This window comes from Eucyclogobius newberryi, unplaced genomic scaffold, assembly GCF_026437365.1.
Source record: "Eucyclogobius newberryi isolate DKJ021-1_F unplaced genomic scaffold, fEucNew1.0.hap1 SCAF_13, whole genome shotgun sequence".
Lineage (NCBI taxonomy): Eukaryota > Metazoa > Chordata > Actinopteri > Gobiiformes > Gobiidae > Eucyclogobius > Eucyclogobius newberryi.
In genome coordinates, this window is record NW_027315757.1 from 2,354,329 (window position 1) to 2,376,324 (window position 21,996).

General features: G+C 44.3%; 1 protein-coding gene across 1 annotated transcript in view; it reads right to left on the reverse strand.

The window, feature by feature from the left end:
- abcc1 (ATP binding cassette subfamily C member 1 (ABCC1 blood group)) overlaps positions 1-21,996 on the reverse strand; it is a 130,130-nt gene that overhangs the window by 92,673 nt on the left and 15,461 nt on the right. Inside the window, exons 6-12 of the mRNA XM_072442332.1 lie at positions 14,523-14,584; positions 14,315-14,446; positions 11,920-12,171; positions 11,665-11,842; positions 9,513-9,674; positions 7,842-7,934; positions 6,335-6,538 (exon numbers count right to left, since the gene is read on the reverse strand). Coding sequence (XP_072298433.1) covers positions 6,335-6,538; positions 7,842-7,934; positions 9,513-9,674; positions 11,665-11,842; positions 11,920-12,171; positions 14,315-14,446; positions 14,523-14,584 — 1,083 coding nt within the window. The remainder of the gene's footprint in view (positions 1-6,334; positions 6,539-7,841; positions 7,935-9,512; positions 9,675-11,664; positions 11,843-11,919; positions 12,172-14,314; positions 14,447-14,522; positions 14,585-21,996) is intronic.

A 21,996-nucleotide genomic window follows, 5' to 3' on the forward strand; every position in this document is an offset into this window, starting at 1 on the left:
TTTCAATCTGGTTTCCGCAAACATCATTCTACGGAAACCGCATTGTTGAAAGTGTCCAGTGACATTATAATGTCTGCTGATTCTGGAAAATGCACGGTTTTAGTTCTGTTGGATCTGTCTGCACGGTTGACCTTTGACACCGTCGACCATCATATCCTGTTGAACAGACTGAGGGACCTGATTGGACTATCGGGGTCAGTTCTTCATTGGTTTTCCTCATATTTATCCGGTCGGAGCTTTAGTGTTGCTGCAAACCAAATAATGTCCGACTCAGCTGATCTGTTGTGTGGAGTTCCTCAGGGCTCCGTCTTGGGTCCCGTCCTATTTCTGCTTCATATAATTCCCCTGGGAATGATCATTAAAGAGTTTAGTGATGTGTCCTATCACCTGTTCGCTGACGATATTCAGCTCTATTGCTCTTTTAAACCTTCTGAGATCCAGAAGCTGAAATCCTTGGTCAGTTGTTTAGTGCAAATTAAACAATGGCTGAGTCAAAACTCGTTGCAGCTAAATGCTGACAAAACAGAAACTCTGATTATTGCCCCTGATGATGCCATTCCAGGGATAAACCAGTACTTGGGTGTTTTAGGCCAGACTGTAAAACCAAGTCTTAGAAACTTGGGTGTTGTCTTTGACAAAGACATGTCTTTAGAGCACCACTCCAAGCTGTTGACGAGGAACTGTTTCTTTCAGTTGAGGAGAAAATCTCTAAGCTCAGGAAAATGGTGTCTCAAAATGACCAGGAAGTTATAATTCATGCATTTGTGTCTTCACGTTTGGACTATTGTATCAGTTTGTTTTCCTGTCTTAACAAGAAGGAACTCTCTCGTCTGCAGCTGTTCCAGAACTCTGCAGGGAGGATCTTAACTCGCACAAACAGAAGGGCCCACATTTCACCCATTCTTAAAGCCCTTCACTGGAGCCGGTCTCCTACCGGATACAGTTTAAAATTCTTGTCTTAACTTTTAGAGCTTTAAATGGTCAGGTCCCATCGTACATCAGCGATCTGATTAAACCATACGCTCCCTCTCGCTCACTAAGGTCCTTGGACCAGAAACTGTTGCTGGTTCCTCGCACTCGTTTTGGGACCAGAGGAGACAGATCCTTCCAGGCAGTTGCCCCCAGACTCTGGAACGATCTTCCGTTCTCCCTACGGTCACTGGACTCAGTTACTGCTTTTAAGGGTCAGCTTAAAACCTTTTTATTTAGTCAAGCCTTTTAAATGCACTTGTTTTACGGACTGATTTGACTGTATATTGTTGTATATGTTTTGTTCACTGTAAGTTTTTTGTGTTTTTATTGTTTTACTCTGTGTTTTGTGAAGCACTTTGTGACTTCTGTCTGTGAAAGGTGCTATATAAATAAAATTTACTTACTTACTTAGCCCGCATTCCTGTCACCATGGCAACAGGGGGAGGACATCTGCCTATACTACAAGTGGAGGACAGAGGAGCCTCTTAAAGAAGAAGTTACAGGTCTATGACAGCCAGAAATCTTGTTTGTAGGTGACCAAATACTTATTTTCCACCATTATTTGGAAATAAATAAAAAAATCTGAAAGCACCAGGCTTTGATATCACACACATGTATCTGATGCTTTTACTTTGATGTTTCTCCTGTGAAATCAAATTATGTTCCACTGAAACTTTTGCCGTTGTTGCCATTACGGAATTTATGATGTTTTTGTTTACATACTTTGAAAGGATCTATAGCAGTGGGGGGCCGGGGCCGGGGCCGGGGCTGGGGCCTTCAGTGAGGTCATACACAGTCCCACCCAAATTAATCCACCTCATATTACCAACATTATGATGCCATGGCTCTATACATTGACAGAAACGCAGTTTTATCAGGCGTTGCGCATCGATGCCCGCACGTTCTACACGCCGTTCTACGCGCCAATGTCAGCGCATTGTCCACGCCAATGGACGCGTTGGAACTTTGACAGTGGGGAAGGAACCCGCCTGTAACAGGCTTTGCAGCGTCGGTCGACCTCTACTTACAATGTCTAACTTTTCTTGAAAAGTTCGTCTTGAGAAAGGCGTTATAATTATATCCTCGACCAAATCGATATCTTTTCCTCCTTCCACATTGTGGGTTGAAAAAACAGCTTAATAGTACAGGATTCATGTGTCTGTCAAATTCAGTTTCCTCGTTCTGAGGTTCTGCATAGCCCCGCCCATAGGACCTGCCTCTCAATATTGGTGATCCAATCCAAAGACGTGCACGTGATGCACCGGCTGCTGGCTCCTGTGTAACAGGAGAAGTGCTGAGACATAACGGCGCGCGTTGCGCACTTTACACAGTTTTGAGCAGAGGTCTGAGCGAGGAAAGACGTGTGGTTTTGGGAAACACGTGGAAGAAAGAAACGAGACGGTTTTGTGGACGTTAGAGCTGTGCTAAAAGTGGAGCTAATGTGGAGCTAACAAGAAAACTAACTTCTGTGATGATGCTCTGTGAGGAAAACATCCTCTACAAACCTGGACAGATCAGGATCCACAGATAAAAACACAGGTCAGAGTGTAATAAAGTATGAACATGACTGTGAACACATTGTGACCGTGAACACAAACACAATGACCTCATCTGAGTCACTACATGGATCATTTGTCACTGAGATCAGCTTAAACTATGAAAACGTTACGTTACGTCATCACGCTGTTGCGCCGTGCGTCAGCTGGTCACGTGGCGGTGCGCCGCCAATCGGCTGAATATAAAGGAAATGAGTTGCGGCTCGGGACACGCCGGTCGGGGAATTCGGGTTGTTGCTACAGGAGCCGACTACTGGGTCCAGATCAGCTTATTTAGAGTGAATATTAACGTCAAAACTGGCCAGATTGGATGGCGAGCTAGGAACAGAGCTGAACTGAGCAAGACCGGCCTTTTAGGCGGCAAGCCTAAAGCTTCACTTCAAGCCCAGACATTTTCACAAGGACTCCACCTGCTCTGGTCGGGCCGGTAGGAGGCTCTTGTAGCCACCCTTTAAACTTCTCAAAAACATTGTACTGCTGCTTGTGGTTTTACACACATACCTACACTGCCTTTCCTCGTTTCACTTCCTTCAGTGAATGATGACAATTGAAACCACAACGCACTTTACAATTCAGCGTGACACACGCTGAGGATCTTTTTTGTACATACCTCTTTCTACCTCTATCGTAAATAAGTGATGTGTATGTTTATGTTTGTCTATTCAATATATGGTAGGTGCAAACTTAATTATTGTCTCCTACTTACTCTTACTCTGTTCCAAGAGCCGCATTTAGAATTCATCTGAACTAGCCCGATAACAATTATCATAATAATTATTAAGGCATTGTTACCTGTGTTTATCCACTTTTAAACACTACCTTAAGTGACACACATAGTACAGATTGTCTTGATATGTGTAACTGTATTACATGCCACCACTGGATGTCGCTGAGTCATGTTGTCTGAGTGGCTATATAAGAGACACAGAATAAGAGACACTTCCTCTGTAACATGCTAAATGACAACTTGTGAATAAAAGGCTTGAGCACGAGCTCAATTGTTTACTAAACTACGACTCAATATTAGGAGTGAACAACACACAGATATGAACATTTAACATCAGAAATCACATCAAAAGTCCATGTTCCTGTTCCTGCATGAATCTGGACTCAGTCTTTCACCTGCTGCACATTTGTGCAACAGTCTCCACAACTATTACTAGGCTGTAAAAAAGCAATTTATTTCTTATATGTTTGGCCCACGATTCGACAAGAGTTTGGTTTGATGGAACACTGTGGCTCATGCACTGAGAGGAGTAACTTAACCTCCACTTAAACGCTCCACGTGTGTCTGTATTTTGTGGTGAGTCAGTTCAGGTGTAAAGATGACTGCAGATGACTGCAGATGACTGCAGATGACTACAGATGACTGCAGATGACTGCAGATGACTACAGATGACTGCAGATGACTGCAGATGACTGCAGATGACTGCAGATGACTGCAGATGACTGCAGATGACTGCAGATGACTACAGATGACTACAGATGACTACAGATGACTGCAGATGACTACAGATGACTACAGATGACTACAGATGACTGCAGATGACTGCAGATGACTGCAGATGACTGCAGATGACTGCAGATGACTACAGATGACTACAGATGACTACAGATGACTACAGATGACTGCAGATGACTACAGATGACTGCAGATGACTGCAGATGACTACAGATGACTGCAGATGACTACAGATGACTACAGATGACTACAGATGACTGCAGATGACTACAGATGACTGCAGATGACTGCAGATGACTGCAGATGACTGCAGATGACTGCAGATGACTACAGATGACTACAGATGACTGCAGATGACTACATATGACTACAGATGACTGCAGATGACTGCAGATGACTACAGATGACTGCAGATGACTGCAGATGACTACAGATGACTGCAGATGACTGCAGATGACTACAGACGACTGCAGATGACTGCAGATGACTACAGATGACTGCAGATGACTGCAGATGACTGCAGATGACTGCAGATGACTGCAGATGACTGCAGACGACTGCAGATGAGTACAGATGACTACAGATGACTACTGCAGATGACTACAGATGACTGCAGATGACTGCAGATGACTACAGATGACTGCAGATGACTGCAGATGACTACAGATGACTGCAGATGACTGCAGATGACTACAGACGACTGCAGATGAGTACAGATGACTGCAGATGACTGCAGATGACTACAGATGACTACAGATGACTGCAGATGACTGCAGATGACTGCAGATGACTGCAGATGACTGCAGATGACTGCAGACGACTGCAGATGAGTACAGATGACTACAGATGACTACTGCAGATGACTACAGATGACTGCAGATGACTACATATGACTACAGATGACTGCAGATGACTGCAGATGACTACAGACGACTGCAGATGAGTACAGATGACTGCAGATGACTGCAGATGACTGCAGATGACTACAGATGACTGCAGATAACTGCAGATGACTACAGATGACTGCAGAGAACTACAGAGAACTACACAGATGTGGAAATGTTAGTTAGTACATTTAAAAGGTTTTTTAGATCTTGAGAAGTTGAACTTTTGATAAGTCAATATTTTTCAGTTCCAAATACCTCTGACTAAATGTTTCTCTGTAGATCGACTCTGAAGTTGTAATACACATAAACTGAAGCAGTGTTGGTGAAATTACACTTGTTTTTCTTAATACATTTCAGTTTATGAGAACAAATGTTTTGTAATTTATTTGTATTGATCCAGTAATTGTGTAGGCCATATAAAGCTATTCATTTCTTCTATTTCTTACTGTTTTATGTTTTACGTTATGTTCGGCCCACGACCCAGCCTGAGCGTCGAAATTCGTCGAAAACTCGTCCAAAAGAGTTTGACCCCTGCTCTGGGGAATAATTGAATAAGTATTTGTGGTAAAACAAATATATTTTGAAATTATATTCTGATCATGTTTAGGCTAGCAGAGAAGGCCTTGCTGGCCCATCACTGATCTATAGTTGCATTAAGGTGGAGAATAGCCAAGAATGTGCCTGTGCGCGTTAGAGGTGTGGCCCAGTTTAGAGAAAACATGCTGAAGAACTGGTTCTCCAGTCTACAAGGTTCAAACGCTTTTACAAGGAAGAGTCACAGGCAGATTCCATTTCTGTTTCCTGCAATTACAAAAGACCAGCACAATATAGGGAGTGTTGATGAATGAAGATCACATTTCACAGTAGTATGAGCCTATAATAAAACTAGGATGACCACCGGCCCCTATTCACTTGGGACAGTCCCACTGTGAGCCCCGAGTCCCAGGCAGATTGATCCAACCACATATTCAATTCAATGTGGTTCCTTCCAACTTTAGAGGAAAAAATAGATGTGCTTAAACATGAACAGAACCCAAAGAATAAATCCAGGTCACACACAACTACGTTTGTGTCTTCGTGCCCCTCCCACCAAATTCAAATCATTCTGTTTTGTCTTCCTAAGGGGAGAGCCCCTTCATCTTCACAAAGAATGCCCTCAGGGTTGTATGCATGTGTTTGACATATTTGACCCTCCAAAAGCCATGTGGCTCAGTGTCCGGACATGGCCTGCATTCGCAATCATTCTCTCCAATATTCATCGGCCATTATCTAACAACGACACTTTTGTTGGCCTTAATAATTGGTTTTGTGTGTGTGTATGTGTAACAGACACTGGGAGCGAGGTGGGTTCAGTGTCTTGCCCAAGCTGCGATCGGACCACCGACCTGTGGGTCAGTGGATCTGACAGCTCTACCATCCGAGCTAAAACCAGGAGCAATAAAGTGGCAGTGTCTCACCAGGAAGGGCGCGCACACCCAGGTGAAGGTGGACATGGCTCCCAGATACGCCGCCTTCTTCAGCACTCGCAGCTCGCTCTGACGGATCTCTGACACTTTGTCCTGGAAGGCCAGCTCCCAGGCGTACAGCTTCAGCACTCTGATGCCGTTCAGCATCTCGTTCATCAGCTTGATGCGGTTGTCTTTGCTCTTCATCTGAGCCACCTGCATCATACTCGGTACATAACTTGGTACATTACTCGGTACATTACTATATTCTGATCATGTTTAGACTCGGTACGTACGTACGTACATACATACATACATACTCGTACATACTCGGTACATACATACTCGGTACGTACGTACGTACGTACGTACGTACATACGTACATACTCGGTACGTACGTACGTACGTACATACGTACATACTCGGTACGTACGTACGTACGTACATACGTACATACTCGGTACGTACGTACGTACATACTCGGTACGTACGTACGTACGTACATACGTACATACTCGGTACGTACGTACGTACATACTCGGTACGTACGTACGTACGTACGTACATACTCGGTACGTACGTACGTACGTACATACTCGGTACGTACGTACGTACATACTCGGTACGTACGTACGTACGTACGTACGTACGTAAGTACGTACGTACATACTCGGTACGTACGTACGTACATACTCGGTACGTACGTACGTACATACATACTCGGTACGTACGTACGTACGTACGTACATACTCGGTACGTACGTACGTACGTACGTACGTACATACTCGGTACGTACGTACATACATACTCGGTACGTACGTACGTACGTACGTACGTACGTACATACTCGGTACGTACGTACGTATGTACGTACGTACATACTCGGTACGTACGTACGTATGTACGTACGTACATACATACTCGGTACGTACGTACATACTCGGTACGTACGTACGTACGTACGTACATACTCGGTACGTACGTACGTACGTACATACATACTCGGTACGTACGTACATACTCGGTACGTACGTACGTACGTACGTACATACTCGGTACGTACGTACGTATGTACGTACGTACATACATACTCGGTACGTACGTACGTATGTACGTACGTACATACATACTCGGTACGTACGTACATACTCGGTACGTACGTACGTACGTACGTACGTCGGTACGTACATACTCGGTACGTACGTACGTACATACGTACATACTCGGTACGTACGTACTCGGTACGTACGTACGTACGTACGTAGATACATACTCGGTACGTACGTACGTACGTACGTACATACATACTCGGTACGTACGTACGTACGTACGTACCGAGTATGTACGTACGTACGTACGTACATACATACTCGGTACGTACATACTCGGTACGTACATACTCGGTACATACATACTCGGTACGTACATACTCGGTACGTACATACTCGGTACGTACATTACTCGGTACGTACATTACTCCGTACATTACTCCGCACATACTAGACCTGGGTATATACCTGGTATGTTTTGGTCTTCATGGCAATGAAGGCATTGACAGGAACCATGAGGACCATGACAGCCACACCAGCGAGCACCGAGGGCCCCAGGGTCTGCAGAGAGAATGATAGATTCTTGTTGGAGACCATTGCTTTATGTAACCTTAGAAAGAATAAATGTTGCATTTCATCACAAAGATATATTTTTAAGGAGAATGCTTGGATTAAGTAAGTGACACTTGAAAAGTACCAGTAGTGGAATAATACTGCAGACAGATGCTTTGTGGTGAGGGCAAATGTACTAATAAAGAAATGTCTTCAGCAAATGAGCCGTCAGACGGACTGTATGTGCTGTGCTGTCCTCTGCTCTTACAAAAAAAGGAAATAGAATCACAACTGAGCCTGTGTCCGGAGCCTTAACCTGCAGACAGACACACACGTGTCCTCAGTTCAGATTTTCAAAGTTAGGGGCCCCCCTAAAAAAGTTAGGGGCCCCCCAGTAATTTCAGGGGCCCACAAGTGCGTGCGGCATCGCGGCGTCATAAGAACAAGATAAATGTGTTTTAAATCTGGTTATTAGCATATAAAACAATTTAAAGTACTTTTATCTGTTATTTGATATGAAGAGCACAAATAGTGAATCATATAAACCAGAGATCATGATCTTTAAAACTGTTTAATTCAATATAATCATGTTTCTTACATATAAAATAAATACTGTTTATAGCATTTGACACAAGGAGATCTTGTGGAATATATGAAATCACAGCCTACAAAATAAACTACTAACATAATATACATTGCCCCGATGCTAACAACTCCAAAGGGCGGGGCCCTTGGGGCCCTTGGATACTTCCACATTGACACAGCTTTTGTTGCAAACAACTTTAAAAAGACTGAATTGTGGACTGAGTAGAGATTGACGCCCGCCAACCTAGATATCACTTTTGGGGCAAAATAACAGCGAGCATTTCCGAGTACATCCGAACACGACCGAACGCAGCGGCCAATCAGATGCCCGCTTTCATCGAAATTAGATCACGGACACCGCTCGGCCAATGAGAAGCAAGAATACTGCGAAGTGGCATGTCTGTCAAACGAAACTTAAGCGATGAAAATGCCCCAAATATGGACAAATTACTAGTCAAATCTTGATTTTTTTCGAGGAATTTCGATACAGGGTCACGGCGGCCCCCCTCCTAATTCAAACCCCGGGCCCGCCGGAGATTTGAGGGCTTACGGGCCCCCGTCTATTTCGCAGCCTGTAAAGCATCCCTCATGTTCAGCTCCTCCAGATTTCCAGGCTCACTGAGCTACAGGGGCCAAACTAGCTCAAACTCATGATTTGTGCAGGAGCTAGGATTTAGGTGGAGCCTTTCACATCAGAGAAAGGACATAAAGCTTGAAACACTGGTTTAGTCGTAAGAACAGCCGCCCAAACGTGGGCCTCATTTTGCATTCTGATTGGATCCAAACTACAATGATAAACATAAATATCAATCAGTCCAATATTTTTGCAATTGAACGAATCAGCATTACAACTGTAATCAGTAAAAGCTATGTTTGATTTGATTTTTGACACAAAGGCGTCATATTTATGCAATTTAAATGAATAATCTTACAATAGGTTCTTTTAAACATGTGTGAATTGCTGATAGAGGTGGGTTTGGCCTGGCTCTTCTTGAGGAGTACCTGCCAGAGGAAGTAGAGCGCCAGCACCACCTGCAGCGGAGCAGACCAGAGCATGTTGATGTAGGCGATGAGGTCCATGAAGCGCTGGGCGTCCACTGACATCAGGTTCACAATCTCCCCCACTGTGGAGGAGCGGCGTGCGGCATTACTGATCACCAGGGCCTGGACACACACACCACAGGTCACACTACGCAGTTTACTCAAACCTAGAGAAACTGGAGAACATGATTACATTCAAGATTCTGCTAAATGTTGCCTGTATGTCCCAAGTTTGACCAATTCTGTGAAGCTTATAATGTTACTTCCTGGTTGGAAATGAGAAAAAGATTTAAACTTAGGCCAAGGGATTCTGTTTTAGAACAGAATATATACCAAGTATATTGTTGCAGGTATAGACCATGACCCTTTTCCTCTATTAAAGAGTATTAAATATGAAAAAAATGATGATTAGTTATGGCTTTAGTCCTAATCTTTTATGACAATGAGTGTGCAGCACCTCAGTGTGCCAGCCCATATAACACTTCTGAATATATTCATATATATTCATATTCTGTTTACAAGGTAAACCATAAACTTGTTTTTCTTTTGATATTTGAAGAGTTCTAAATCAGATTTGATGTTTCTTCCAATACAAATCCTGAGGTTGTTTTATTCCACTCCTCAAACTGCCGCTTGGGGATGGAACTCGGGAGAGAAATCTGGACAATACATTCCTTTTTATAGTTTTAATTCTTTTAATTAGACTTAAGAATCGGATCAAAGTAAATGTTTTGACCCCTAAATGGCAATACCAAGTTTATTTCTAGAGCAAAATTCGTAAACAAGAGATTCTGTTTTCTAAGGTCAGAGGAGGGCGCGAGTTCGAGAGATTTCAGTTCCATTTGTTTCCATTGGACCAACTTCTTGAAGTAAATTCATCACATTGAGAATGGAAATGTTTGGTTTGGTCATCATCTGCAGCGGGCAATTGTATGTTCCGTCCATCAGTTGAGACAACATAAATTGTTTCTGATGGTCTAATGTATTGATAGTGGTACTTTATTGGCCCAAGTCAGTGGGTCTGTCAAGTGACCGTTTTTTTATGGCCGTGGCTGCAGAGCCGCGGCGCGGTCAAATGGCCCAGCATTTTCAGGAACCGCGGCATTTCCCTTATAGCCTCATGGCTAACCCTAACCCTGACAGCAACCTTAACCCTAACCTTAAAACGGCGCGGTCAAATAGCGCAGCAGTTTCAGGAGGCGCGGCACAAAATAACATGGCAGTTTCGGCCGCGCGCCGCGGCTCTGTAGACACTCCCTTTTTTTATTCTTTATTTTGGGCCAACAGCCTCAGCATTTCTTATTTACCGTACTTTAAATTTGGTTAGCACTTAAAATAAAGAAGGCAAACTAACAGAATCAAAAGCTTTTTCTGCATCCAGACTTATTATTACAGTTTAGTTTTGTTGTGTTTGTATTTGTCTCATTATGTGTAAAGATGGTCTTATGTCGTCTTGTGTTTGTCGTTTGTTAATAAATCCTGATCATCATTTCTTTTGGACATAATTGAGGGGAATAAACGATAGTCCACATTCAGAATAGAAATAGTCTCTATGAGGCACAGTCCAGTCAGTCTTTCCCTTCTTTTGGTCTCAGGGACATGATGGACTCTTTCACACGAGGAGGGGAGGAGTTTTATTAAGTTCCCAGTCAAAAGTTGATTAAAGCTAAAGGAGTAAGTATGTTTTTTAGAGCTCTATACCACTCTGAGGTGAACCTGTCACTTCCCAGGGATTTATTGTTTTTTTTGCACTTTGAATTTCAGTATTATTATTGATTATTATTATGATTTTAAGTTTTTCGTCTCTTCGGTCATGTCAGGCAAATTCATCAAAAAGTCATCAAAAAGGATTGCATTTTCTCCACTTTCCTCTTTCCTGATATATTGGTAGCCATTTTTTTTTAGAAGGATTCAAACGATGAGTGTATTTTTTGAGTTCAAATGATATTATCTCATGTGTTAAAAACTGTTCTCTCTGCCTGTTGCTCCTCTGTTGACTTTGAAAGGGTCTGTCATTTAATTCTGGGGATATGAATGGGGAATAACATATCATACACTGCAAACAAGATGAATGTAAGGAAATGCAAGTGGATAGAGTGTGAGGAGGCCTTGCCTTCCTGTAGACGGCCCCGATGATGGCGGTGCGCACTCTCATGCCTGACACAAAGCACACGTGGAAGTACTGCTGCAAGATGAGCGACTGGACACAGTTGCACACAAACAACAGGCCTGTGTAGAAGAAGCCGTGCCACAGAGGGCTGTTCGAGGAGTTGATGAAGCTGATCAGGAGCCTGCAAGAAACACAAACATGTGAGCAGCCGTTCAGACACAATGGATGGTTCATTTAGGAGGAGTGGGGCCTCCTCACCGCAGGATCTCCGGGCCCACAAACATGAGGACGTCGTGGAGGATCTTGTAGAGGCAGGAGATGAGGAAGTATGGCCCAAAAGCGAGACACAGGGCCCAGAACAGGGACGGCTCTTTGGTCTGCGGCCTTGAACTCACGATCAGGATCTCAGACTCATCTGCCGCCGATGCCCCTTTCACCTCATTCTGTGGAGCTTTCTTTGGAGAATACATGTACTTGCTTTGGGGATCCAACCGTGGACCAGAGTGGAGTCTGGGCACAAGAACAAAACACAAACATCTGAGCCATAGTTATATGCAGGCTTTTAGATAGACGCCCGTCTTCCCGTATTTTGGACGGGGTACTATAAAATGTGGACGGGCATTTTCAAGTGCAGGGACGGCCACACGGCGCATGCACGGTACCCGTGCACTCGTTTACGGCGCACGGTGTAAGGTCAGACGGCACACAGCGTTAAAAGCGCCGCTTTATTTAGTAAAAGCGTCGGAAAATGTGCGATACGCCGCTCCTAAGTGGCGGAGTGTGATCATAATTTCGGCTTTCCATATTCAGGCGCCCGCGCACATTTTTAAAGTACTTTTTGCGGACAAAATTATTTGGATGGGGTTTTTCCAATCCAATCTAAAAGCCTGGTTTTATGCTGACAGTAGTCAACAGGACTCGTGTACTGAACTAGAACATGCACAGACAGTAGAAGACTTAAAGCAGGAGTGGGTCATATTTTTTGTCTCAAGATCTACTTTTTGGGTCAGCAAGACTCAGATCTACCAGTAGATTTGAATATTGGGTGCAAGAACTGGTGTTTATCAAGGTCATACTGTAAATATTGATAATAAATGACATAGGTCTATTTAAAATAAGCAATAAAGTAACATTGAAATAGAATGTATGTTAATCTAAAACATCGAATTGGTAAAGGAATATTTGTCCAGTCAAGCATAATAACAAAAAATGGACATTATATACTTACAAAGGACCCATTTAAACGATTTAGAACATCAACAAATTTACTAGAACCGGTTATAATAAACTCCTATTCCTCAGCACCTTACGGTCAATTTGGACCAGAACCTCCTCTATTAATGGAAGTGTGTTTACTTTGATAAATATAAGCTCCAACAGGAAGTGACCTCACTGTCTATACTGAAGCTGTGGATCTGATGCAAACCACTCTGAGGAAACCCTTGTCTGTGGTGGCCACTTACATGTTCAGCCGACATTGGAGGTCTCAAGCTCACAAAGTACTGGTAAATCCATAAAATATTTTGCAAAATAATACATAATATAGGGTTGATCAATATCTGGGGGGAGAAATATACATCCGAATATACACATTTACACACCGATCAGGTTATTTGGGGCGATCACTGATTATTTTAAATTTTGATCTGCTGTTATAAATCATATCAACTTTGTGTGAACATAAAATAAATAACATATGTTTATATTTAATATATAATATACTAATAAAAAAGGCTTTTGGTGATATAAAGTATGTCTACAAATGTATGTACTTTATAGGATCAACAGAGTTTTCTTGGCATCTTTCGGCACTAATGTGCTTCAGTTCATTATTTAACCGTGTGGTTGAATGAATCCTTGTGCCGTTCATGTCCGCGTCATGCAGCGGTGCAGCTGGAGCAGAGTGGATACAGGAGCAGTCTTTCATCCTCTGAGCAGTTTGTACTGTTTGAGGAAGGAAAACGTGCAGAAGACAGCAGTGAGGGCGACCTATGTGTTATGCCAATTTCTTTTAGTTCTTTTGTAAGATTTTGTGCCCGTAGTTGTGCACTTTCAAAGGAGACTTTGCCTTAATGACTACAGACCTGTGGTACTGACGTCTGTAGTCATGAAGTCATTTGAGTGCCTGGTCCTCCCCCACCTCAAGTCCTTCACCTCCTCCCTTGGGGTAATACTGATACTTTGGTAAACTTGTTAGCATGTTTTTTATGCTATAGTTATCTGAAAAACTGTTCATATGTTACGTTAACATACCAAACGCACTGTCTGTGCGTCATGTAGCTGAAGGTGTTAACGTTAGCATACATACACCTATTCACCATGTTCTCTGATCCATTATTATTTTAAATTGCATTTCAAGATGAAATATTTTTGATTAAAAATCCAAGACCGAGAAAAGACATTTCTTCAAACATGTATACTCAAGTGCAACTTAAGTATGTTTTTCCCTTCTCTATTATGCATTTTTTGGCTGGTGCAACTTATAGTCCGGAAAATACAGTAAGTACTCTTCTATGCCACAGAGTATGAGAGCTCCCACACAAGTGTCACGGTGGAGCCAGAACACCTCCAGTGCTTCTAAGTGCACGCCCTGTTGGATGCTGAGGAGTTAAACAGCATTAGAAAGATCTCTCTTCCGTGCCACAGCACTGACCTTTGAACCTTCTGCCGCTGCCTGCTCCAGCGCTGCACTAGCCCTGGAACCACACGATGGGAGCGGTTATCCGGGGTCAGAGACCACAGGTCACTCTCCACCAGGGGCCGCTTGTATCCCGTCACCATCATTCTATTTACAGGATCAAGTCAGAAAAATAAACTAATACCAACACTTTTCTTCTTGGTTAGCCAATAAAAAGACTTGCCTGTTGATCCACCAAAAGGTGATTCTGGAGAGAAAGGAGGCTCCGGACTCTGGACAGGGATTCTGTGAACAGAACAAATGCCATAAAGGGACATAGAATATCGACTAGGGCTGGGCCATATGGACAAAATGAATATCGTTTTATATCTCAATAACAGTATTTTCACAAAGTATCAGAATGAGCTCAAATGTGTCTGCAAAGGTAATGTTGAGGTTCAAATATTACAGAAAATGTGGACCATAAAATGAACCCCAAATGTGCAGAAATATTACTGCATTCTCTTTGGAAGATTACACAAGACGTTTCTGTCACGTGTCTTGTGAATATTGCATATACAGTACATGTAAATGATATGTTGTTATATTGTGAACATCCTTGCGTTTGCTTTAATAGTATGTTGAATTTAAAGCAAGACACTGCAGGTGAATTTAAAGATATACATTTTAAACTTCTACTGTAGTTAACTTGCATAAATGTAATGTATTCATAAATAAATAAGGCACATATATGTACAAAATGGGATATGTTGATCTGAAAAGCCAGGTTTTTAATTTCTTGCTTCATTCGGTTTACATAATAGATACAAAAACATTTTAAAAGATTTTGGATATCTCATCTAATATCTGAGTATTTCTATGTCTCTTTTTAGCTTATTTCAATAGTTTTAATTATGAATAATGCCCGGCCCGTACTCCCCAGGCCCGTACTCCCCAGGCCTGTACTCCCCAGGCCCGTACTTGGATTGAGAAGACATAACTTTACAACAGCTGGCCCTTATGTTGGGTCAAATGCAGCGTGACATGGAGTCACAGAGAGCCGAGGTCAGGGCGGAGAACGGTTCCCAGCTCAACAGAGCAGAAGCCGACTTACCGGACCTGAAAGAGGGAGGAGACAGGCGCTGAGGCGGAGCAGCGTCTTAGACATTATGGATGAGTTATGGAGGACAAGAAGTAGTGCAGTACCTAAAACTAGTATTGAATGCACCAAAATTCAATACTAGTCAATTCAAAAAAGTTCAATACAAAAAAGCCATAAAGGATCTCCCTCAGATCATGAATTTGCAGGGAAACCCTATTGCCTTGGTCCAATATAAAGCCCAGGTCCTTCAAATGAAACTAAGAGCTCTCCTTTAAAGCTCACTTACAAAACCTGGTTAAAAAAAAGATAAAACTTGTTTTTATTATTGTAATAAAGCCTGTTTTCCCCTTGAAGCCTGCAAACTTCTGCTAATGGCCACTTTTATGCCTCCGTTGGATTATGGCAATGCCCTATACATATATTCATCTGCTAAATGTCTGAAATAGTTGATACTGTGTATCACTGTGCTCTGAGATTCACAACAGGATGTGGAGCCAATAAACAACTCTCCATCCCCAAAGTGGGGTCTCCAAGCTCGCACTTGTCGGAAAGAGGGGGGGAATCACCTTACACCAACTGGCCATTATGATGCATGAAATTAAAAATTAAATGCAGCCTAACATGGCATCACTGAGAGCTGAAAGTAGAGCAGCACATGGCGCAGCCCGATTTAATCAAATTGAATCGCGGTATTGAATACTCCTGCCGCTTATATATATATAAGCGGCAGGAGTAAATGGAGTTATGCATTGGTGAGGCTAATCAGCATATTTCAAACAATATTGATGAGCTGCTGGAACTGCGGGCTGAGGTAGTGGCACTGAAGGAGGAGGTTAAGATCACATAGAAAAACCATCTCCGACTTGTGGAGCTACCGGAAGGAGAAGGTGGTGAAAACAGTGAAAACTCTCTTGGCAAGGTCATCCCTGAATCCCCCGAATTTCAGGCCGTCCCCACCTTTACAATAGAAGGAGCAGAAAGATTGGGCCAAAAAAGATAAACCAGGAGGCCTGATAATGAGGTTTCTAAACTACCATGTGAAGTAACGCTGCAAAAGTTAAAGGAGACCTCCAGTATAAAGGCAAACAAGTGTTCTTCACCCCAGACGTCCAATACAAGGGTTTTCACCACATCTGTGAGGAGCTCAGAAGACAAAGACAGGTTTTATTTCCCAGCAACTTAGGTAAAAAACACATGCTTAGAACACTGCGAGAGACAGAGGTGCTCCTCCTTACGAGAGACAGAGGTGCTCCTTACGAGAGACAGAGGTGCTCCTCCTTACGAGAGACTGAGGTGCTCCTCCTTACGAGAGACAGAGGTGCTCCTTACGAGAGACAGAGGTGCTCCTCCTTACGAGAGACAGAGGTGCTCCTTACGAGAGACAGAGGTGCTCCTCCTTACGAGAGACTGAGGTGCTCCTCCTTACGAGAGACAGAGGTGCTCCTTACGAGAGACAGAGGTGCTCCTCCTTACGAGAGACAGAGGTGCTCCTTACGAGAGACAGAGGTGCTCCTCCTTACGAGAGACTGAGGTGCTCCTCCTTACGAGAGACTGAGGTGCTCCTCCTTACGAGAGACTGAGGTGCTCCTCCTTACGAGAGACTGAGGTGCTCCTCCTTACGAGAGACTGAGGTGCTCCTCCTTACGAGAGACAGAGGTGCTCCTCCTTACGAGACTGAGGTGCTCCTCCTTACGAGAGACTGAGGTGCTCCTCCTTACGAGAGACTGAGGTGCTCCTCCTTACGAGAGACAGAGGTGCTCCTCCTTACGAGAGACTGAGGTGCTCCTCCTTACGAGAGACAGAGGTGCTCCTCCTTACGAGAGACTGAGGTGCTCCTCCTTACGAGAGACTGAGGTGCTCCTCCTTACGAGACTGAGGTGCTCCTCCTTACGAGACTGAGGTGCTCCTCCTTACGAGAGACAGAGGTGCTCCTCCTTACGAGACTGAGGTGCTCCTCCTTACGAGAGACAGAGGTGCTCCTCCTTACGAGAGACGGAGGTGCTCCTCTTTACGAGAGACAGAGGTGCTCCTCCTTACGAGAGACTGAGGTGCTCCTCCTTACGAGAGACTGAGGTGCTCCTCCTTACGAGAGACGGAGGTGCTCCTCTTTACGAGAGACTGAGGTGCTCCTTACGAGAGACAGAGGTGCTCCTCCTTACGAGAGACTGAGGTGCTCCTCCTTACGAGAGACGGAGGTGCTCCTCCTTACGAGAGACGGAGGTGCTCCTCCTTACGAGAGACGGAGGTGCTCCTCCTTACGAGAGACAGAGGTGCTCCTCCTTACGAGAGACTGAGGTGCTCCTTACGAGAGACAGAGGTGCTCCTCCTTACGAGAGACTGAGGTGCTCCTCCTTACGAGAGACGGAGGTGCTCCTCCTTACGAGAGACGGAGGTGCTCCTCCTTACGAGAGACGGAGGTGCTCCTCTTTACGAGAGACGGAGGTGCTCCTCCTTACGAGAGACGGAGGTGCTCCTCTTTACGAGAGACGGAGGTGCTCCTCCTTACGAGAGACGGAGGTGCTCCTCTTTACGAGAGACGGAGGTGCTCCTCCTTACGAGAGACTGAGGTGCTCCTTACGAGAGACAGAGGTGCTCCTCCTTACGAGAGACTGAGGTGCTCCTCCTTACGAGAGACGGAGGTGCTCCTCTTTACGAGAGACGGAGGTGCTCCTCCTTACGAGAGACGGAGGTGCTCCTCTTTACGAGAGACGGAGGTGCTCCTCCTTACGAGAGACGGAGGTGCTCCTCTTTACGAGAGACGGAGGTGCTCCTCCTTACGAGAGACAAAGGTGCTCCTCCTTACGAGAGACGGAGGTGCTCCTCCTTACGAGAGACAGAGGTGCTCCTCCTTACGAGAGACGGAGGTGCTCCTCCTTACGAGAGACGGAGGTGCTCCTCTTTACGAGAGACGGAGGTGCTCCTCCTTACGAGAGACAGAGGTGCTCCTCCTTACGAGAGACGGAGGTGCTCCTCCTTACGAGAGACGGAGGTGCTCCTCCTTACGAGAGACGGAGGTGCTCCTCTTTACGAGAGACAGAGGTGCTGCTTACGAGAGACGGAGGTGCTCCACGGAGGTGCTCCTCCTTACGAGAGACAGAGGTGCTGCTTATGAGAGACAGAGGTGCTGCTGAGGAAGATGCAAAACACAGAACTGAACAGCGACAAGAGAAGCAGCCACCAGCGTGGAGTATGTGCGTTCAGGCTGTGGTCACCATGGTGATACATTTCTGTTGATTTAAAGAGACTGATGATAGTGACAGGATTTGTTTGTTTTTAACATCAGATTTTTGCTCCATGTTGGCTCAGAATCAGAGTCAGAATCAGAATATGGGTTTATTGCCTTTTTTCAAACAAAATGACATACAGACATATCTTGTCCTGGTGATTCGGTGCAACACAAACAAACATTGAACAATGAATACTGAACGGCATGATCTGTACATAATAAAATATAAAGTATAACGTTATGTAGTAGTGCAATATGAAGTGGTGGTATGTACATAATAAAAACTAAAGTTGAGTAGTGCAATAGGAAGTGACAGTGCAGTGAGTGCAGGGTGCTTAGGCAGTGTTCATGAGTCCAACTGCAGAGGGAAAGAAACTGTTCTTGTGGCGGGAGGTTCTGGAGCCTCCTGCCAGAGGGGCGTGTCCTCCTGCCTGAGGGGAGTGTCCTCCTGCCTGAGGGGAGTGTCCTCCTGCCTGAGGGGAGTGTCCTCAGGGAGTGTCCTCCTGCCTGAGGGGAGTGTCCTCAGGGAGTGTCCTCCTGCCTGAGGGGAGTGTCCTCAGGGAGTGTCCTCCTCCTGCCTGAGGGGAGTGTTCTCCTCCTGCCTGAGGGGAGTGTCCTCCTGCCTGAGGGGAGTGTCCTCCTGCCTGAGGGGAGTGTCCTCCTGCCTGAGAGGAGTGTCCTCCTCCTGCCTGAGGGGAGTGGCCTCCTGCTTGAGGGGAGTGGCTCAAATAGTCCATGTCCAGGGTGAGAAGGGTCAGCAGTGATCAGACCTGTTCGTCCCAGAGTCCTGGAGACGTCCAGGTCCTGCAGAGATGGAAGTCTGCAGCAGAACACCTTCTCATCAGAGGGCGCTGTAGTCTCGGTTTGTCCCTGGCTGTGGCTCCAGTGTACCACACCGTGATGGAGGAGGTGATGGAGGAGGTGATGGAGGAGGCGATGGAGGAGGCGATGGAGGAGGTGATGGAGGAGATGATGAAGGAGGTGATGGAGGAGGCGATGGAGGAGGTGATGGAGGAGGCGATGGAGGAGGTGAGGATGGACTCGATGATGGCCGTGTAGAACTGCACCATCATCTCCACTGGCAGCTTGTCTTTCTGCTTTAGCACATAAACAGTGTCTAATTGCATCCACTCATCGGAGTGCCAAATGTGGGAGAATGGATTTGTGGGAAATTGTCCTTCATTTAGAAATGGACTTCCCTCCACTTTAGGATCTTATACAAATCAAGTTTTAGGTTTGGTGCTCGTTTACAGCATGAACCAGCATTTTGTTTTCCATTTCATATTTTCATCTGTTTGACATTTTTGCAGTTCAGTGCGTTTGTATGTTGTGTTCGACCAGAGAGTATAAAACATTCCAAAATGTTCAATGGCAAAATCAATACCACAATCAACAAAATGGCATCAGAAGTATAGGTATTATAGCTATTATCCTTCAACGTGAATGGCACTGAACCCAATCCAACAAACATGAAAAAAAGAAAGAAAAGACATTCTAATTTCAAAAGAGACAATTGAATGACATTGAACATCAAAGACTAACCACATTTTGTTATAAAAAAAAATATTACTATTCATCATACAAAGGCAAACACAGTAGGGGAGTTATTTCAAACAGAGTTTTGACTGTAAAGACAAAGAAGGCAGAAGTGTACTGGTTAAAGGAACGATAGAAGGAAATGTTTTACTCTACTGTAAGTGCTCCACCAGAGAGTGATATTACCTTCTGTACTGAAATTGTAGACCTGACTGTGAATCACTCTAATCCAGGGTCCACACATTTCGGCTCACGAGCTACTTTTATATCCATCAAAGCCAGAAGATCTACTATAGATCTAAATTATTGTATAATTTAGTATTATTTTTATTAAACAGGTTTGTTTAATCATAATTATGCTATAGAAACACAATGTAGGCTTTCATTAATAGCCTAATATTGATTATCATATACAAATGTGCAATTTAAAAAGCAGAGAGAAAATCTGCTGTTTAACTCAACCATTTAATACAGCTGAGTATTTTTTAAATAAAATATAAGATAAGATAAGATAAGATAAGATATTCCTTTATTGTCCCACATGGGGAAATTTCATTGGTGCAACGCAGGTAGATACAGAGGTAGATCCAGAAGAACAGATCACTTATAGGAAGTCTGAAAAACACTTTCAGTAGAAGATCTCCTATAAATAAATAAAAACTCCCATAGACAAATAAATAAATACATAAATAAATACCATTGCATGTGATCCCGACAGTAATTGCACATGAATATGTGTCACGACGGCACATAGATTGCACATGAATTTCACAGTAATTTCACATGAATTCCAACAGTAATTGCACATATGACAGAATTGCACATCAGTATTAGGTTAGGTCAGTATTGCGCCGGGATAACGTGACGATCTCAGGGTAAGACGACTGTTCTCCGCAGTTTCATGAGTTCCTCCTTTGTGGAAACGCGGTACGGCACCGGCCGGGGGGCGGGGCCGGAGCCGGGGGGTGGGGCCGGAGCCGGGGGGCGGGGCCGGAGCCGGGGGGCGGGGCCGGAGCCGGGGGACTCAGAGCCAAGACACATCGCAACGACACGACGAAAACACTCAATCCAGCCGAATAAAGTCAAAACAAGTTAATTTAAAGCGATTCCAGTGCGTGTCCCGATCGTTCGTGAAGTTCCTCTTTCATATAAACGTGTATATAAACGTGTACCGACGACACGCCGTACTTTAGCGCGGCCGGAGGGCGCGGGGGGGGGGGGCTGGTGGGCTCGCTCGGAGCTAGCTCACGTCACAACAACACAACGGACGCAACGAAAAACGCTCAAATCCAGCCGAAAAAAGTCAAAAACAGTTGAATTAAAAAACTATTCCAGCGCGTGTCCCTATCGTACAGTAAAATAGAAAAAATATACTAACTATATTTACAAAATATAGGAGATAAAGCACAATAAGTGTGAGAAAGAAGAGAGAGCTTAACCAGAACTTCCTCTCTTCTGCTTCCTCCGAGTTACATAGAGCGCACTTCGGTGCTTTCCAACACGATCGACCCTCACTGCCTCTGCGATCGGCCGGTCGATCGGGATCGGTGTATTGGGCACTCCTGCTGTAAGGAAACCCTAATCTGTGGCATTGATTGGAATTTTTGCACTCAACATTAGAAGCATTAGAAGAGTCAAACTCGAGAGGCTTTGGAGGAACAATAAATAAGAAGTTCTGTAATTCATTGAAGAAAATAGGACTGATTGACATCTGGGGGAGATAAAACCTATTGCACGCCAATATAGCAATTTTTCAAAAAAAAATTTAAGCCATGGCCTCTGCAAAAACGAACCCGGCTGTTGGACAGACTGAGTACAAGGATGTACAGAATTAAAGCCGTTTCGTCCCTCATA